The sequence below is a fragment of the Erpetoichthys calabaricus genome, chromosome 1, assembly GCF_900747795.2.
Source record: "Erpetoichthys calabaricus chromosome 1, fErpCal1.3, whole genome shotgun sequence".
NCBI lineage: Eukaryota > Metazoa > Chordata > Cladistia > Polypteriformes > Polypteridae > Erpetoichthys > Erpetoichthys calabaricus.
Genome location: NC_041394.2, coordinates 274,192,141 through 274,211,347, shown reverse-complemented (window position 1 = coordinate 274,211,347; position 19,207 = coordinate 274,192,141). Strand labels below are relative to the sequence as shown.

At 38.3% G+C, this 19,207-nt stretch overlaps 1 protein-coding gene across 1 annotated transcript in view; it reads right to left on the bottom strand.

Moving 5' to 3' along the window:
• mapk8ip2 (mitogen-activated protein kinase 8 interacting protein 2) overlaps positions 1-19,207 on the bottom strand; it is a 229,654-nt gene that overhangs the window by 23,720 nt on the left and 186,727 nt on the right. Inside the window, exon 7 of the mRNA XM_051931561.1 lies at positions 14,247-14,322. Coding sequence (XP_051787521.1) covers positions 14,247-14,322 — 76 coding nt within the window. The remainder of the gene's footprint in view (positions 1-14,246; positions 14,323-19,207) is intronic.

Sequence of the window (19,207 nt, the reverse complement as noted above, 5' to 3'; positions counted from 1 at the left end):
GTTTTGTTATGGGTGCTGCCTTGTTAGAGTGATCAGTTGCTTTGAAGATACTATCTAGAATGGTCCTGGAGTTCACTCAGGGATCATCCAAGATTACCGATAACTCCCTGTGTTGGTGTGCAAATCTCTAGTGTGAAATTTCTTGGCTTAAGACCTTTGCTTTTATTATGAAGAACGTTTTTGATTTTTGGTTGAATTGGGCTTGATGACCGATCTGGTGTTCGTTGTTTGATCACATCTCATTTCTGGTCCTTTTTACATTCTAAAAGTTCTTACTTTCTCATTCTGAGTCAATACACTAGTATATACTCCAGTTCCAAAAAAATCTTGCATGTTCCTGATACGAATGCCCTTTTTCTTAGAAATTATTATTTATTCTTTGTCAGCTTGTGCATTTTCTACACAGTTTTAGTTTTTTGACTGTTGTGAATATAACTTTTTAGGCTTTTAAAATGTACCTTTTTCCATGACTGTGATGTTTACTCATTTAGGAGATAAACTTATTAAAAAGAATGCTATAAAAAATTAATATAAATATGTTATGTTATATAATTTACATAGAACTGTGACTTGTAGGCATATTTTGTATGTGTTTACTTTTTATATGAAATGATGTAGAAACGTACTGTGGATAGGTTGTGTTAAATAACATGAGTGTTTAACAAGCTAAAATAAGGCCTGGGGATTAAAAAAAAATGGTTTAAGGTTGAAAAATGTATAATGAACCTACAGTGGTTTTCAGTGATGTGAATGAAAAAAACAAACATTTTTACCAACAGTAAAAATATATTATTTTTAGCCAGGGCTAATGTCACTCCTTTGCCTGGAATATGGAAATAACACTTTTGCTAAGATACCTGCAACTCTCAGCTTACATCAAAATCAGTTAAAGAAACCTTTTGCTAGGGTTCCATTCCTCAGCTTCCATTTTATAGCTGTTGCTCAGTAAAAGCAGCCAAAACATACAGAAACTTAGCTGTCAGCATTTGTTTTTCAATGGGCTTCTTTTCATTGTTAATGATGGGGGATGTAAGCAAGCAGGATTAACTAAATGCCATTCTTTATTTGCTTACATAAAGATTTATTTTCTCTTTGCCATTGTGGGATTCATTGAATGGGAATCATACACTATATTATATTACTCTCTTAAAAACATAATTTCCATGGATACAGTATAACAGAAGCTGTATCTATCAAACAATCACTAATCTGCATACATAATCATTGCATAAAAATATTCTACATATACATACTGTATTAATGTTTGTTTTATTCACCATTCAATAAAAAAATAATTACTTCAGCCTTGGACAAACCATCTAGTTCATAGAACATCTTTATATATATATATAAAATCCAACGTCTGTCTGTCTGTATGTCTGTCCGTTTTTCACGAGAGAACTACTTAACGGATTTAGATCAGGTTTTTTCTATAATTTGTTTGAACATTCCGGTTGATTTTGCGAATTCTGTCATCGCACTATGTTTCATAGTTTGCTTGTGGTACTGATTTATTTGCGCGAATCCAAGAGAAATGCAGCGGGGCCCTCCTCACTCTTGCGTCAGCATTGGGGTGTATCTTACATCTGCTTAGCTAGTGAACAAGAGAATTACTTGCCATGGTTTAAATGATGATTTCTAGAATTTGCTTGAACATTCTGGTTGATTTTGTGACTTTCCTCATCGCGCTAAGAATCATAGTTTGCTTGCAGGTGCAATATATTTGCACTAATCTGAGACAAAGACTGCGGGCCAAGGGAAGGGGGGACACTTGACATCAGGAGTAGGGAGCCATGCAGGGCCCTCCTTGCTGTCCTATTTAACTTCTACGCAGGCAGAGCCGTGGGGGATGGCTAGTTTACAATAGAATGCAATTCCAGTTATATCTGTCTTACTGAAGCAGGTATTAAATGTGGATAACTCCAGCAGTATCATTTTTATATTTCATCTCTTTTACATATTAGTGTTTTAAGAGATGTGGTATGTTGTTAAACACCCAGACTGCTGAAAAACATTTCCAGTGCTTGTCCCCAATCCTCTAATTCACCAAGTATATAATTATAGAAGGAAATAATTTATCATATGTGAAATTTGCTTACATGCTAAATTCTAGTTTTCAAAAGGCACTAAATTTAAAAATGAAACAAAAATGTGAAGCAGAACTAATTACCACATCATTTAAACCATGCCAAGCTATGTATAAACCATATTGAATAACATTTAATCATTTTAAAGATTTCAATTTATTACATTTGTAACAAACATCATTTAATCAATTGCTATTTATGAACATTTTATCTTTTATTATAAATTGCTAATTATTAACAGTATTCTAATATATTTTTAATATACTAAGTGACCATTTCACACCTTCCCTCCCTACAAAGCTGACTACTCAGTCAAGGACAGATCATATCTGTCCATCAACCATTTCTCAGAACAACTAAGTTATGTAGAGTTTGTGTGTAGCAAATATAATTATTAAATCAACACATTACTATGATATATGACTTAAATGATTATAGAGATACACAGTATATGTTACATTTACATATTAAACTCATTGATATACATTTATCCATGCATATAAAAATATTTCAGCTTGTACTTGGAACAGGTGATACTGTTCCATTTTAAATGTTGACAACCAGAGAAAAAGTCAAAAACAACACACTGCTGAAAATAACATACAAAATTATTTATATAACCATGCACTTCCCAAAAACTTCTTCATACAAAAAGGAAATAAGGGTAATGTGAAATAAATGCATTGATTTTTTGGACTAATTTTTGTAAAAAAAAAAAACCAAAACATTCGAATAAGACGATTAAAACATCACTTAATAAACACACCCTGGTGGTTCCAGTCTATCTATCACAATAGCTTAACATCTAAATGCTGCCATTCATCCATCCAGCTTTTGGACCTTTTCTCCAAGTCAAGCTCTCAAGACACTTTACTGGTGTGTGTCAGAAATTTTCTTGTTATTAAAAAATCAGTTGAAGCTCAGGATGATTCACAGGTTCCTTTATTTATATTACATTACCAAGGAAACCCAATAGAGTTACCTTAAGCTGATTTAGGGGTGAACTGAGACAGTACTGAATGCATGAGTATTTATAACTTTTGGACATCCTATGGCACTAGGGTTAATCAATATATAACTGTTAGTTAAGGGTGACTCTTTTGTTATCAGTATGTCCTGGGTAAATAATTCTCCTAATCGTCATAAATTCCAGAGTATGAACTTAGTAATGAAGAGTCTACACTTCAGCTTGTAGTAAAACTTTGTTACTATAAAACATATCTCCTTCATGCACCAAGAAATCAGCAGAGAGAAAATCTGACAACATTCCTGTTGGACTAGAGACTGTTTTACTGCCTTCAAGTGCAATAACAACTGTTTGTGTCACATATACAGAGTGAACTGAAATTCTTACTTGCATAAAGTCTAGGTTGTTGCAGATTAGAGGACTTTGAGAGAGATGTTCTGGATGGGGAGGATCAATAAGGATATGTGAGGATACTACTTCAGGACAACAAGGTAATGATAATCTAACTTTGGGAACAGCAAAGTGACATAAAAAGATACATCAAAGAGCCAAACTCGAGTGAAGCTGACGTGAACTTATCCTAAAGGAGGACATCCTCAGTTACATAGTTTACATATGAAATGAGAAACTTCTACAGTACAAAGGTCTAGATGGAAAGACCATGATGCTTTGAAGATAAACCGGGATGGTAAATTTCTTTTCTACACTGAATTTGCTGGACAAGCTGTATCCACAAGGAATGCATACCTTATATGTGTGTAGGGATCAACTGGGAAGATTACATGGTGGTAATGATTTGATGTAGTGCATCTAAATTAGCAAATGCTAGGGAATTTAAATCAGATGATATGGCTGGGAAGTAGTGTTAAGAAATGCTTTGACCTGATTCTGTGGTTCGGTTTTCTGTTTTCTTAAGGTTTAGTTAGGTTGTTTTTTTTTACCATGTAGGTGTTTTTAAAAATTGTCCCCACTTTTAATCTTTCTTATCCTCCATGATCCATTCTATGTGCTTTACAAAGTGAGCTGCCAACACTCTCATCAGAATTTAATTGGTTTACGAATTAAATGTGGCAGTTTAAATATATCATGAACAGAAGTCTTATACAGTTCTCATGCATGAGAGCATCATGGGTGTATCAGGTATAAGACACAACCCAAAACACACATAAAACAACTGTGATTTTGTGGTCAGAAACAAATGATCAATAAAATGGGTCAACTGAGACAAACAGTGCTTGTGCAGAGTAGGCATGTTTGAAAATAATATTTTTATTAGTCTGAGAAAAGGAAATGCTACATTGATTTCAAACCTTTAGCACAATTTAGCATTTCACTAACATGCAAACAACATAAGGCAGTGAACTGACTTAATGCCACTGCTACATGGATCCACCAGCCTGATTTTAAATCCTGTGTCCAGTTGCTGTCTGCGTGAAATCTGCACATACTCCTCATATTTGTGTGGGTATTCCTCCCACCAACTCAAAGATGTACATGCTAGGTTAATTAGCGATTGCAACCACGCTCCCCCCATTTCCCATGTGGATGTGTGGACCCTGCAACGTACTGACAAACATTTAGGAGGTTGAAATCTGCCTTGTGTCTTATCTTGCTGGGACACGCTCTGGCCTCCTACATCCCTGAATTGGATTAAGTACATTTGGGAATCACATGGTTTTTACATGCAAATAATATACATTTATAGGCAATATTATAAAATGTTTTTCTAAAAAACAGTAATTGCACTCAATTAAGAGGTTCATACAATGGAGAGCAAGGAGTGTTTCATAATTAACACAAAAAGAACCTTGATGGAATCTGAAACCAAAATGCTTTGAGACCAAAATTGCTGATCACACAAATTGGCATTTATTATATATATATCCACAAGGAATATATATACTACCGGTAAAGCTTTAGAACACCTCAGTTTTTTCAGTATTTATGGGCATTCATGCAGTTTCTTTATGTTTTATTAAATCAAGGAATAGAACAAATAAAAAAATGGCAAAAAAATAAGTCAAGGAATCATTAAGTATACAAACATTTATGCAAATTTTTGATTCATCAAAGTAGCCACCTTTTCTCATGTAACAGCCAAACTATGGTAACACTTTTGATTCAGAATGTGCGAATCACTGACTGCCTTCAGCAAAAGAACCCTAGACCATCACACTTCCTACTCCATGTTTGACAGTTAGTGTCACACACTGAGGAAAACATCCTTTCACCAACTCAATGACATACAAACACTCTGCATGATGAACCAAAGATTTCAAGTTTTCATTCATCAGTCCACAAGACTTTCTTCCAGTCTGCAGTAGTCCACAGCCGGTATTTCAATGCCCTATTTTGTCCTTTAAGGCAGTGGTCCCCAACCTTTTTGACAGAAAGGACCACTTTATTAGATGCAAATTTTTCCACGGACCGGTCGGGGGGGTTGGTTGGGGGGTGGGGGGGGCAGTTTTATACACAATTTAAATAACATTTCTATTATTATTAAAGTTATTAAGCAGTTCGCATACGTTTGCAATCTGAGATTTTTCTTCTTTTTTTGCATATAACAAAGACATATGCTTTACATTTGCCAATCCAACAGATTGCACATCACAAACATTAACACTGCAATCTTTTTTTCGTGTTTGCCGTTTCTATAGGAGGGTGACAATGAGTTAAATTCCAATGGATGTTTTTCAAATGTTGACAAGCAATAAGCAAAAGGAATCACTGAAAACCACAGACAACAAAAACAGCAAAAAAAAAAAACAGTACGAGAAAAGTTCGAAGAAAGAGATTTTTTTACAATGTTTCTGTTTGGGGATCGTTGTGCAAACGTGCACAACTGCGCTGCGACCACAGATCTACCTGCTCTGTGAATGATTCGTTCAAGCATTTCAAGGTCACTTCATTGTAATGAAAGCATCTGTTGAATGTACTTCGTAGTAACGTGATTTCTATAGACTCATGTCATATGGGGCAACTGTCGGGACCATAAAAATACTTTGTTGTAATAGTCTCTCACCTCGGTCTCTCTCCTCTCTCTGCACCGCTGCAAAGCCCCGCCCGCCAAGCGTTCTGAAAAGTCTGAGTGAGTCGCCGTTGCCGGCAGTTCTCTCGCGGCCCGGCTGTCAGACGGCTGCGGACCGGTAGTGGGCCGCGGACTGGGGGTTGGGGACCCCTGATTTAAGGAATGCCTTTCTTACTGCCATTTGCCTTGTCAAACCTGCAGCACAAAGTCTCTTATTCATAGTAGGAACAGAGACTTGATTTTTTCGACCACTGCTAAGCTATTCTTGATGCTTTTGTGCTGTGAGGCACCTATCATGCAAACTGGTGACCCCCAGAAACTTGTCGTCTGATTGGGTGGTGACTTTGGGTCTGCCACATCTCTTCCTATCAGAGTTTCTTCCAGTTTCCAATTGCCTTTGGGTTGTGTGGGACACCGTACTCACTGATTTTTCTCTAAATTAAAGGCCTACACTTTTAAATGTAATAATGCTCTGTGTCATTTCATTTGTTAATCGTCATTTGTTTTCTTGCCATTATCACTGGAATTTACAACTTTCTAGGGTGTAGAGGGTGTACTAACACAGTCTGTTCCAACTCTACTTGCAACAGAGGGTTTTTAAATAATCAACAGAAGTTGGGACAGCTGTGTAAATTGTTAGCTTGAACTTGCAAGGCTTAATTTATTTTAAATACTGCAGAACATCTGTAGGTTGTAACCTATTAATTGCTCCCTGAAAAACAATTGTAATATTCTGATATTTTATTTTTTTCACATTTTGGTAACATAAACTTTAAATTTAAACCTGTTAGCTTACTGCTTACCGTTTCACTATCTTAGGTCATCTGTTGCATTTCCACTACTTAAATTTGAAGAAAAACTGAGGTTATATCTATATATATATATACACATTGTCACAGACATGCAATTGGGAGGCAGGTAAAGGGCCTGAATAATACTATTACCACGCCAGACCAGTGGGTGGCGACCTGCTCTGACTTTCTCTCTCAATCCTCTGTTGACCATCCATGGGAAATTCTGCTCACTCCAGGCGCCTAGGATGACGTCACTTCTAGCACTTCTGGCGCCACTGATGGCGTCACTTCCAGTCCTGGTCCCGATTATGTCACTTCCTGTCTTGGCCTTTAAAGCCTTTATATTCTCATCCTAAAATCAGTTCTGCTTTGGACTCTTTTCTCTGAACAACTCAACCATTTACCCATATTTTATATATATATATGTATATATATATATATATATATACAGTGTATATATATATATATATATATATATATATATATATATATATATATATATATATATATATACAGTGCATCCGGAAAGTATTCACAGCGCATCACTTTTTCCACATTTTGTTATGTTACAGCCTTATTCTAAAATGGATTAAATTCATTTTTTTCCTCAGAATTCTACACACAACACCCCATAATGACAATGTGAAAAAAGTTTACTTGAGGTTTTTGCAAATTTATTAAAAATAAAAAAACTGAGAAATCAAATGTACATAAGTATTCACAGCCTTTGCTCAATACTTTGTCGATGCACCTTTGGCAGCAATTACAGCCTCAAGTCTTTTTTAATATGATGTCACAAGCTTGGCACACCTATCCTTGGCCAGTTTCGACCCACTCCTCTTTGCAGCACCCCTCAAGCTCCATCAGGTTGGATGGGAAGCGTCGGTGCACAGCCATTTTAAGATCTCTCCAGAGATGTTCAATCGGATTCAAGTCTGGGCTCTGGCTGGGCCACTCAAGGACATTCACAGAGTTGTCCTGAAGCCACTCCTTTGATATCTTGGCTGTGTGCTTAGGGTCATTGTCCTGCTGAAAGATGAACCGTCGCCCCAGTCTGAGGTCAACAGCGATCTGGAGCAGGTTTTCATCCAGGAAGTCTCTGTACATTGCTGCAGTCATCTTTCCCTTTATCCTGACTAGTCTCCCAGTTCCTGCCGCTGAAAAACATCCCCACAGCATGATGCTGCCACCACCATGCTTCACTGTAGGGATGGTATTGGCCTGATGATGAGCGGTGCCTGGTTTCCTCCAAACGTGACACCTGGCATTCACACCAAAGAGTTCAATCTTTGTCTCATCAGACCAGAGAATTTTCTTTCTCATGGTATGAGAGTCCTTCAGGTGCCTTTTGGCAAACTCCAGACGGGCTGCCATGTGCCTTTTACTATGGAGTGGCTTCCGTCTGGCCACTTTACCATACAGGCCTGGTTGGTGGATTGCCGCAGAGATGGTTGTCCTTCTGGCAGGTTCTCCTCTCTCCACAGAGGACCTCTGGAGCTCTGACAGAGTGACCATTAGGTTCTCGGTCACCTCCCTGACTAAGGCCCTTCTCCATCGATCGCTCAGTTTAGATAGCCAGCCAGCTCTAGGAAGAGTCCTGGTGGTTACAAACTTCTTCCACTTACGGATGATGGAGGCCACTGTGCTCATTGGGACCTTCAAAGCAGCAGAAATTTTTCTGTAACCTTGCCCAGATTTGTGCCTCGAGTCAATCCTGTCTCGGAGGTCTACAGACAATTCCTTTGACTTCATGCTTGGTTTGTGCTCTGACATGAACTGTCAACTGTGGGACCTTATATAGACAGGTGTGTGCCTTTTCAAATCATGTCCAGTCAACGGAATTTACCACAGGTGGACTCCAATTAAGCTGCAGAAACATCTCAAGGATGATCAGGGGAAACAGGATGCACCAGAGCTCAATTTTTAGCTTCATGGCAAAGGCTGTGAATACTTATGTACATGTGAAATCTCAATTTTTTTTGTTTTTAATAAATTTGCAAAAATCTCAATTAAACTTTTTCACGTTGTCATTATGGGGTGTTGTGTGTAGAATTCTGAGGAAAAAAATTAATTTAATCCATTTTGGAATAAGGCTGTAACATAACAAAATGTGGAAAAAGTGATGCGCTGTGAATACTTTCCGGATGCACTGTATATATATATATATATATATATATATATATACAGTACAGTACATATATATATAATGTACTATACTGTATATATATATATATATATATACTGTATATATCAGACAGCCAATGATTTAGTTAAAATGCTCATTTGTCATTGGCAAGCAAAAATAGGGGAAGGGTGTTTTTCTCTTTATTTGCTACATTTTTATAGCAGAATTGAGTGGAACTGTATAAAGTTAGCATCTAGTAGACAATGGAAATAATGTTTGCTTTTCTTTTTGATTAAATCTTTGTCTGTTTTTTTTTTTTGTAAACTTGTGAAACTTTATCTTTGGCGCTGGAACACAATATTATTTTCCCCCTCTTGACCTGTAACAGTACAAAAAAGTCCATATCTGTCACTTGCACATAATTTTACATCTTCACACCAGATCTAGCATATTTCACTCAAAATTTTTTCTGCCTTCTACCTTTGAGCCTTTGTCCCAGCTGATATCCCAAGGGCAGACTCAAAGCTCCTCTGTCTTGTGATGTAGATATGTCTGAGTCAAAATCCAGAATTTTACATGCTGTCTTAGGTGGTCTTGTTTGGAAACTGGGACAAAACGCAAGAACAATCTTTAGAGGCCTATGTGGTATCTGTACCACTGAGTGTTGTGTAGTTCTTAAGCGCCTGGGTCTCTCAGGCAGGCACCAAGCTGCTTGCTCCATAAAATCAGGAAATAAATCATACTATATCCAAGTAAGAGGTAATTTGTAGCTACATAGCATTCTGGAGCTCTGGGAGCGTCCGGTAAAAATTCAATGACCTTCCTTTAAAAGGGGCAACTTTGCCACTAAATTTCCTAATAGTAACCCCTGTCTGCCACAAGGAAGTTTGCCGCCTGCTTTCTTAGGCCACTCTATCTCTCTTCCAACCCCATTTTTCTTGCCATCTAATGTCCAACAAAAGCTCAACAACAATGTCAACTTCTCAGATAGCTCTGTTTTTTTTCTTTCTCTGTGTTCTTTTGTGGTTTAGTTTCAACAGCTTCAGTCCTAGCGTTTAGATCTATCACTCCCTAAAAGCATGTCCCTCTTTTTTTTTCGTTGGAGGTTTCTGCTCGGGCAGTTCTATGCATTGTGCAAACATCTTCAATATTTACTTAATTTCTCAGACAACACGGTTCAAACATACTTCAAAAAGGATGCAAGAACTAGCTGTGCTGTCCAGCTTCACCTGGGAAACTTTCGTAGTCAGTAGGCTGTCAGTTAATGGGGTGTACTTTTCCATATACAATATTCATAGGTTTTTTTTACTAAGGACTAATACTGTATTATTGCCAGGCAGTTTGGTGTAGTGTGATGTAGTTACTCTGGAGCATGCTCTATACCATTGTCCATGAGTAAAACATTCCTGCATTAGTTTACTTTCTTTTTTTCCTTGTGACTTGTCTTTTGTTGATGGTCATTGCAAAACACAATTTTACAGAAAAGTGTATTATTTTGAATTAAAACTGGTAATCAATAGGAATAATGTGAAATTTGAGTAGATATCATTATCATAATTAGATGTTTTTCATTTGTTTAAGTCATTTACTCAAGTACAGTAGCACTTTTCATGTTTCTTGTACTTATGTGAAGAGTGTGGAACGTGAAGGATTTAAGATTAAACTAATGCAGTCAGTCCAGGGGCACTTCTAGGCTTTGCAGATATCAGGATCTTAGCCTGTGCCTATATGAATGTCATGCATGGTGTTACATGTATATAAAATCAGACAGTACAGGGTCCCTTTGGGCTTTTGTACACATTCATAAATTAGTGAAACATTGATCAGGGGCTATAATGGAATATAATAGACAAAAAGATCAGGGGCTTGTCATGTATATAATCAAGCGAAAAAACAGGGGCAGAGTGCAAATGATCAGGAGTTTAAGCCTCTGAAGCCCCTACTACCCTCCCAATGTCCTCCCTGGCTGGTCTTAAGCCCGAGGAAAACACTTCCACCTCTACTTTTTTTCTCCCTCTTGTTTCTAGCAATGCAACACTTAAATACAGCCATAACACCTGGTACCAGCACTCAGGGTTTATAATGTTGTTACTAACCACAGACCCATCTCATCTTCCTTCAGCTTTACAGAAATTTCTTCTTCTATATCATATTTGACTGTACACACCAAATGTGATTGTCTCTTTTTTTCTGTCCAGGACACCACCTCTTCTTCAGTCATTCATCCACCCTGTTGGTTAGTGCTACTGTTTAGCCCATCAGTCTCTTCTGCTCTGTTTTTTTTATTAAATAAAGCATGGTCTCTGCACAGCATAGAGCCTGTATGTTAGCATGATATTAATAAAAATCCAAAAATAAAACATTTATCAACAAATAAAAAAAATAGGCTAGCTAGATACAATTTAAAGGTTGCTGACCATAAGATTCTATGAAATAAGAAATGCAGGGCATCTGGTATACATCCATCCATCCATCCATTTTCCAACCCGCTGAATCCGAACACAGGGTCACGGGGGTCTGCTGGAGCCAATCCCAGCCAACACAGGGCACAAGGCAGGGACCAATCCCGGGCAGGGTGCCAACCCACCGCAGGACACACACAAACACACCCACACACCAAGCACACACTAGGGCCAATTTAGAATCGCCAATCCACCTAACCTGCATGTCTTTGGAATGTGGGAGGAAACCGGAGTGCCCGGAGGAAACCCACGCAGACACGGGGAGAACATGCAAACTCCACGCAGGGAGGACCCGGGAAGCGAACCCAGGTCCCCAGATCACCCAACTGCGAGGCAGCAGCGCTACCCACTGCTCCACCGTGCCGCCCATCTGGTATACATCTTTTACATAAATAGACAGAATGCTGAAGACTGACTGATGTGCTATACTAGCATGAAAGGTCTTGTAAAGGAAGTTCCCACTTCAGTAACAACTACATCCCCCAGACCTGAGAATAATCACATTGGATAGTCCCTGCTTTGCTTCCAGTATATGCACTTGCTTGCTACATCTTAGGACCGGAAACGTAAATTAGAAATTGAATGGATGCATGGTACTTACCTCACTCTTGTAGGCAATGACTATCATAACCTGTTCAATTACCCTGCATCAATCTGCCATTAAAACTAGTAGTAGCCACTTGCAATTTCAAGCAGCTATACTGTACTGTATTAGGTTAGTCTCTCTTATGGAGCAATTATCAAGTCTCCTAAATGTTTATTTTTTGTTTCTTGTTTACTGTGACACTTTTTTTAATTTTAGCTGCAGGTAATTATGTCTTGTGTCAGTGAAAACAAAATATTTTAAAATTAGAAATAAAGTGACAGTTTAAAACACCCCCATCCCACTCCTGCTGCAGTGTAATCTTTTACATCCAATACCGAAAAACTGTTGTTCACAAACTGAAATGAAATGCACTGAAATATTAGATATTTTTGCTGAAATAAAGGCCAAAAAATGTATAATAATATCTGACTCAATATATTTCAATAAAAATATGTAAGTTTACACAGGAGATACAGATATCTGAACACTCAAGTTGCTGTTTTTCAGTCAAGCCAACCAATCTCTTTTTCTATAACTCATACAGTTAAATGGCATGCAAAAAATCTGACCATACATTCATTTTATGAGTTCACTTATTCCAAACATTTATGGTTGTTCAAGGCTGGAGGCTGCCTTTCCAGTACCGGGGCAGAAGGTAGTAAATGACTCTGAAATGACTCTCACTCACCCACTCACACACCCATACTGACTCGTCAAGTGTCAAAATGTTTTATTTCTCAGTTCACCTAGCATACACTAAACCCTTGAGAGAAAGTGGAAATACCTGTATAGACATTAACTGATTCATGGTGCAGTATTAGAAGCAGATACCAAGAATAATTTCAATTATGAAGATAAAACATTTGCACACTTGGGACACCACACAGAAGTGATAAGTAACGTCAACAGAATCTTATGCTATCTCAAAAAAATGTAAAATATAAATCAACAGGAGGTTATTCTCAGATTCTCCAATTCTCTCTCTAGCTAGAAGCAATATTAAGTAGTAGCAATGTCATTTACACAGAGTACATTACAGTAACATCATTAAACATTACTGTAAACATTAAAGACCAACATGGTATATCTGTGGTGTAATGACAATTTGTTTCCAGTATGGATAAGTTAATGAGCTCATGGAGGATTTTGTGTGACTATAAAGGTTTTCCATAAAATCAAGGTCTAATTAATATAATTAAAGATTTTTCCACAAGACATATGTGGCTATAAAATTTGAGCTGTCAAGAGTTTAGTAAAATGAACAGCCAATACTAATTACAATGTATACCTCCGACTAAAAGACAAATAAGTGGGTCAGTTTTTGATCAGATTAAACATGATGGTCTACTATAACATCTGTAATCAGGATAAGGGCTACAAACACTGATCACAACAAGAGAAAATAAGGATCACAAAAAAAGGCACTAATACTTCAAAAGTCAGCAGCAAAACAAGTAGGCGAAGGCAAATTAGGTGGATGAACATCACCAAAGGTTGCTAAAACAGAAGTAAAAGACATTGACATTGACAGAATGGTCTGCAAGCTATTATCCACTGGGCCGCCAACTGTCAAAAATGACTAAACAGATAATAGACACACTATTATCCTAGCTAAACAATGAAATGTGACAGCAAGAACTGTGGTTAAAGACATGTTCTTATGATAGAAAATGGCAAAATATCCTTTACAGAGAGAATGGTTGTGTTTCAGACAAACTAAGAAGTGACAGGCTTGGCAGAGATTGCATGGCACTGCTAATGCATTGGGTAATCAAACATTTTCCTTTAGCTATTGTATTAGGTAAATATGGTAGAATGACTGATTATTTTTCTTACTAAATGTTTTATATGTATCATTCAAATTTCCAAACCTGGTAATTGCAGTAGAATTCCGCAGTATCAGTTGCAATTAAAAACCCAGCCCTGGTAGAAACCTGTTCGATAGCTCATTTATGTAAGTTACAAATCCATAGTCACTTATAACAGAGCTGATTTATATTCACCAATAATCTAACCTGCACATCTTTGGGGATGTGGTAAGAAAGCAGAATACCTGTAGAAATCCCATGGAGACATAAGAACATGTAAATTCTATAGTAATATTGGTCAGAATGAAACTGAATCCAGGACTTGTAAGACAGGAAGTATGATGGTTACGCTGTAAATATAAATGTGCACTGGATTTGAATATTCTTACCTGAAAACTGCTCTGTGTGTCTGCTCCCTTTCTTCTCCATTTATAGTACACGAAAACAGGCCAAATGATTCTGTACCTGCACAATAAACACACTTAGTATATGTGTAAGAAGTGAAGAATAATATAAAATTAATTATATTAATCATACATCATTGAGTGCAAATGAAATAAATTCATTGTGAAATCTTTATTTTCTTTCTGAAAAGAAACAGCAAAAGAAAATAATTACATTTCTGAAACATCTGTTTCTGTTTGTGCTATGCTCAAACGTACGTTAAAATGCCTTGGTTAGTGTACAATTACTGTGGGTGTAAAATCACATGTCACCTTCTACAGCACCTGCTAAGTGAATCACAACCGCCTGCTTTTATAACCGCTCTGTTCTGAAAGGTAGAAAGAAAGAGAGCACACTTGGAACAGACATTATAAAGGGTGTTCTCCATTATAAAAGGTATCTTTTCAAGCACAGTGTGTGTCTGGGAAGCACATTTATTGCAAAATCAGCAGAAGCAAAGAATCCTGTGGGATTAAATTGTAGCATTATGCATGGATGGGCATTTTTGTGCAGAAATTCCATTTCTACTGGAGAAACCATATTACAAATGCAGATAGTGTCAAGTGACTCCATGCTTTGGTGTAGTTTGTATCAGTCATTTTGACAGTTGACTGAGTGTTGCCTCTTCCACATGTATCCCCTTCTCATTTTAGCCCTAAGCCGGACCCACAACATAAAAATGGGTGTTTTTGTTAAAATAATGTTAGTGTGAAAACTATATTAGATTCTGATCATCTCCTAAGGTTTAAGAGCACTTCTATTTTAAGAAAATTGTGCGTACTGCATGAACTGCATGAATACTGCATTGTATTTTACCTACAAGTAATTACACCCTGTTTATGTGCTGTAAATAAGTGAAAAAAAAGTTTATTTTACTTAACTGAAAAAGTGTGCTCTGTATAGACTAAGAAAAAGAAGATAATGTCAACATCTTCTTATGTTTTTCATAATATGAATTGACGTTTACGAAAACAAACCAATTCTCATGATGCAAAATATATAAAACTGCTTGGCTGTGAAGCACTGCTTGACTTCTCATATATAGTGTACACTATATGGCCAAAAGCATGTGGCCACCCCTCCAAGTTACTGACTCCTATTGTTAAAAGGTGCATAAAATCAAGTGCATAGCCATGTAGTCTCCATTGACAAACACTAGCAGCAGAATGCGTCATACTTAAAAGTTCACTGACTTTAAATGTGTCCATGACATATGATGTGATGCTATTATTGTGAAGTGGATGCACTTGGGAGCAGCAACAGCTCAGCCACAAAGTGGAAGATCACGTTAACTCATAGAGCAGGCCGCTGAGTGCTGAAGTGCATAATGTGTAAAAATGCCTCTTTCCTCTGTTGAATTACTCATAACAGAGTTCAAAACTGCCTCTAGGAGTGATATCAGCACACAAACTGTGTGTCAGGGGCTTAATGTAATGGGTTTCCATAGCGGAGCTGCTGGACACAAGCCTAAGGTCATTGGCAAATATCAACTGGAGTGGTCTAAAGCATGCTACCATTGGACTGTGGAGTTGTGGAAATGTGTTCTCTGGAGTGATGAATCGGACTTCATTATCTGGCAGTCTGATGGATGAATCTGACTTTGGTGGATGCCAGGAGAACAGTACCTTCTGGACTATATAGCGCCTACTGTTAAGTTTTTTGGAGGAGGGATAATGGTCAGGTTAGAACTCTTGGTTCCTGTGAAGGTACAGTTAATGTTATGGCAGACAAAGGCATTTTAGACAATTAAGTGCTTCCAACTTTGTGGCAATAGTTTGGGGAAGGTTAATTTCTACTCCAGAATGACTTTGCCCCTGGCAAGCAAGCCAAGGCCATAAAGACATAGAGGAACCCAAGAGGCCTGCACAGAACACTGCCCTCAACCCACTTGGACACCTTTGGTATAAACTGTAATACAGATTACGAGCCAGGTCTTTTTATTCAACATCAGTACATAAATGTTCTTTTGGCTGAATGGGAACAAAGTCTATCAGACACAATCCAAAATCTTGTGCAAAGCTTCCCCAGAAGAGTGGAGATTCTTATATCTGCAAAGGCACTGGGATTTGGTTGGTGAAGTTTGGCAGCACCATATTAATGCCCAAGGTTTTGGAATGGGATTTCCAACAAGCTCATACAGGTGTAATGGTTCGGTATGTACTAAATTTGGCCATATAATATATACAGTGTATAAGAGAATATGCATGCATTAGGGGGAGTGACTTCAAATGCACTGTTATAAGCCTGCATATGTACAAGTCAATGTGCATGTACTATATATTGAAGTGAGTAAAACCTGATCAATTGTTATTACAGTACATTCTCAATCCATTATACAGTTTTCCATTCACTAATCTGAACAACCTGGTGCCAAATGTTTGTCAGAATTTGTCATTTTTTGGATTCTGGAATAGTAAGAATGAACCTTATTAATATTTTACAATGAGTGGCATTAATAAACAAGTTATTATTCTAATGTTATGAGCACTTTTGTAAATTAAGGCTGTTGATTTAGTTTTTGAGTTCTAGACCCAGTATTATAATTTACTGTGAATATGAAGTAAGCTTTGTTTTATTGTGTCCTTAACACACCAGCAAGCCCGCGATTCTCGAAAGAATCGCAAATCCAAGAATGGCAATCACCTCATGGAGGGTGGGTGTGTCCTGGGAAATGTCATTTAATTAAATAAACATATTTGTACTAAAGCGGTTTCTTTTTGGAGCTGTGACTCATGTGGTTGTGGTGTTTCAGACGCGCATTGTAGGCACCTTGTTTCCATCAGGACATAAATGCATGACAATATCGCGGTGAAACGGAGGCTCACCGTCATCACTTTGAAACACAATTGCCACTTCATTAACGATGGGAACATTGTATCGTTTCAGATCCTGTTGTTTGTCCTTTATTAGCACTAAGGCAATTGTAGTTGGTGCCACACTGTCCGCCTCTGCTTCTGTATTGGCTTCTCTTTCAACCTCATGTAGCATTTTTATAGTGTCTGCTAATGGGTGATTGTTTATGACTTCAGCTACGTTTCTCATTATTAGCTCTGTGGTTGATATACTGCGTCATGTAGATGTAACACGTACATTTGGGCACATTTGCGGTGGTGATTTGGCTCAGGGTGCACTGTTCCAATCCGATGCAATATTTGTCAACACACGCGAAAGCAGTATGGGCCATTCCCAGGGGGGAAGCTGGTGCGTGATGAAATATCATGGAGGGTGGGTGCGTCCTGGGACAGTTCATTCCAACGCGCTTCTGTTATTGTTGTTCTTCATGCAGTCGCGTGTTTGTTTGTTTATGGCTGTGTTGTCGTATATGCGGTGGTGTGGCCGGTCGCGTCCGGGCGGCTGTACAACCTGGCGTGCACGCTTTACCTCACGTATAGTTCACAGGTCGTAGGCATGGCAAAGTTTCCATTTAATTCAATAACCCCATTTGAACTAAAGCGGTATCTTTGTGTGGGCGCCTTCGTTCATTGTTTTTATCCATGTTGTTTGGGCGCCACCTACTGACTCTGGGAAGCCGCCGTGTTGTCGTTTACTGTTAGGAATTATAATTGCACTCATGTTTAATACAAAGCGTTCGTTTATTGTTTTTATCCATCTGGTCTCGTGTGTGTGTGTGTTCTGTAGCTGTACTGTTAATAATGAATTCCTGTAATGTGATTCAAATATGCTGTGTAGTGTGGACCTTTGGGGATTCCATAGTAACTCGGGATTTACTCTAGGGCGGGGCGCTGAATCCATCTGGGGGGTATTTTTCGTACGTGGATTACTCGTTTAGCCGGATGTAATTGTTGACGATTTAGCCTGATCCTGGATCTGTCGGTTTTTTGAAACTCTTGCTGGAAGTGTTGTCATAGCAACACATCCTAATCCGCAAACCTGCTCGGAGCAGGTTTGTTCTGCGTAAACAAGGATTAGTTTACACACGTGATCAGTGACGGTGTGGAAGTCATCCAGTCAGGGCTTCGCCGTTCATGAATGAGCGACCAATTGATATTGATGTGCAAATTATAGGAAGAGAATTTCATATAAAGAGGGTTTTGCGCGATCGGTAAGATCCTTTATTGCCCCGGAGGAAATTCTGTACGAAAGATACCGCTTTAGCCGAGGGGGAATATTGTACCTCAAAGATTTATTAGCTCCGTATATTCGAAGTCAAACTCGGCGAAGTCGGGCTCTCACAACCACACAGACAGTAGGCATTGCTTTGAGGTTTCTTGCAAGCGGCACTTTTTTTATATACTGTAGGCGATGCGGAACAGCGATCGAAAAGTGCAGTTTTCCAGGCAATTCGTAAAGTCTGTTTGGCTCTGAAACATTTCCTTCAGGTTTTCATTGTGTTTCCTGGACACCTGCGTGTGCAGACAATAAAAGAGGCGTTTCATGCCATTGCAGGTAGGTAATACACAGGTAAAAACATCCACAGTTCCACGAAAAATCCCACAATCAGCCTAACATTCTCATTACCAGGATTTCCAAATGTGATTGGGGCACATGGGACTGATCAGAGTGGAGTTTGATCAAACATTATTTGGAAAGTGTACCTCTCCTCCTGATGAATAATCAGACAGTGTCTTCATCAAATATTTGACCTTAGTTAATATCTCGTTGGTCAGACACAGGTTCAAAGGATATGACATTCCCTGCAACTGACCCAACGAAAAAGAGGGCTATATGGAACATACCTATAGCACACATGGAGGACAAATATGCAATGACCATCCTTTACCTGAAATTAAGTGACCACTGCATCCTGCCACTGGTTCTGAGGAGGAGCTTCCCCCTGGAATGCCCTCAGAAACAGGGCGATGGGCATTTTGCTGGAGAGCCAACTCTTCTGCAGGGGTTAGGTCTGGACCGCGTGGACCTCCACCTGTTTTTTGCTTGTCTGCCT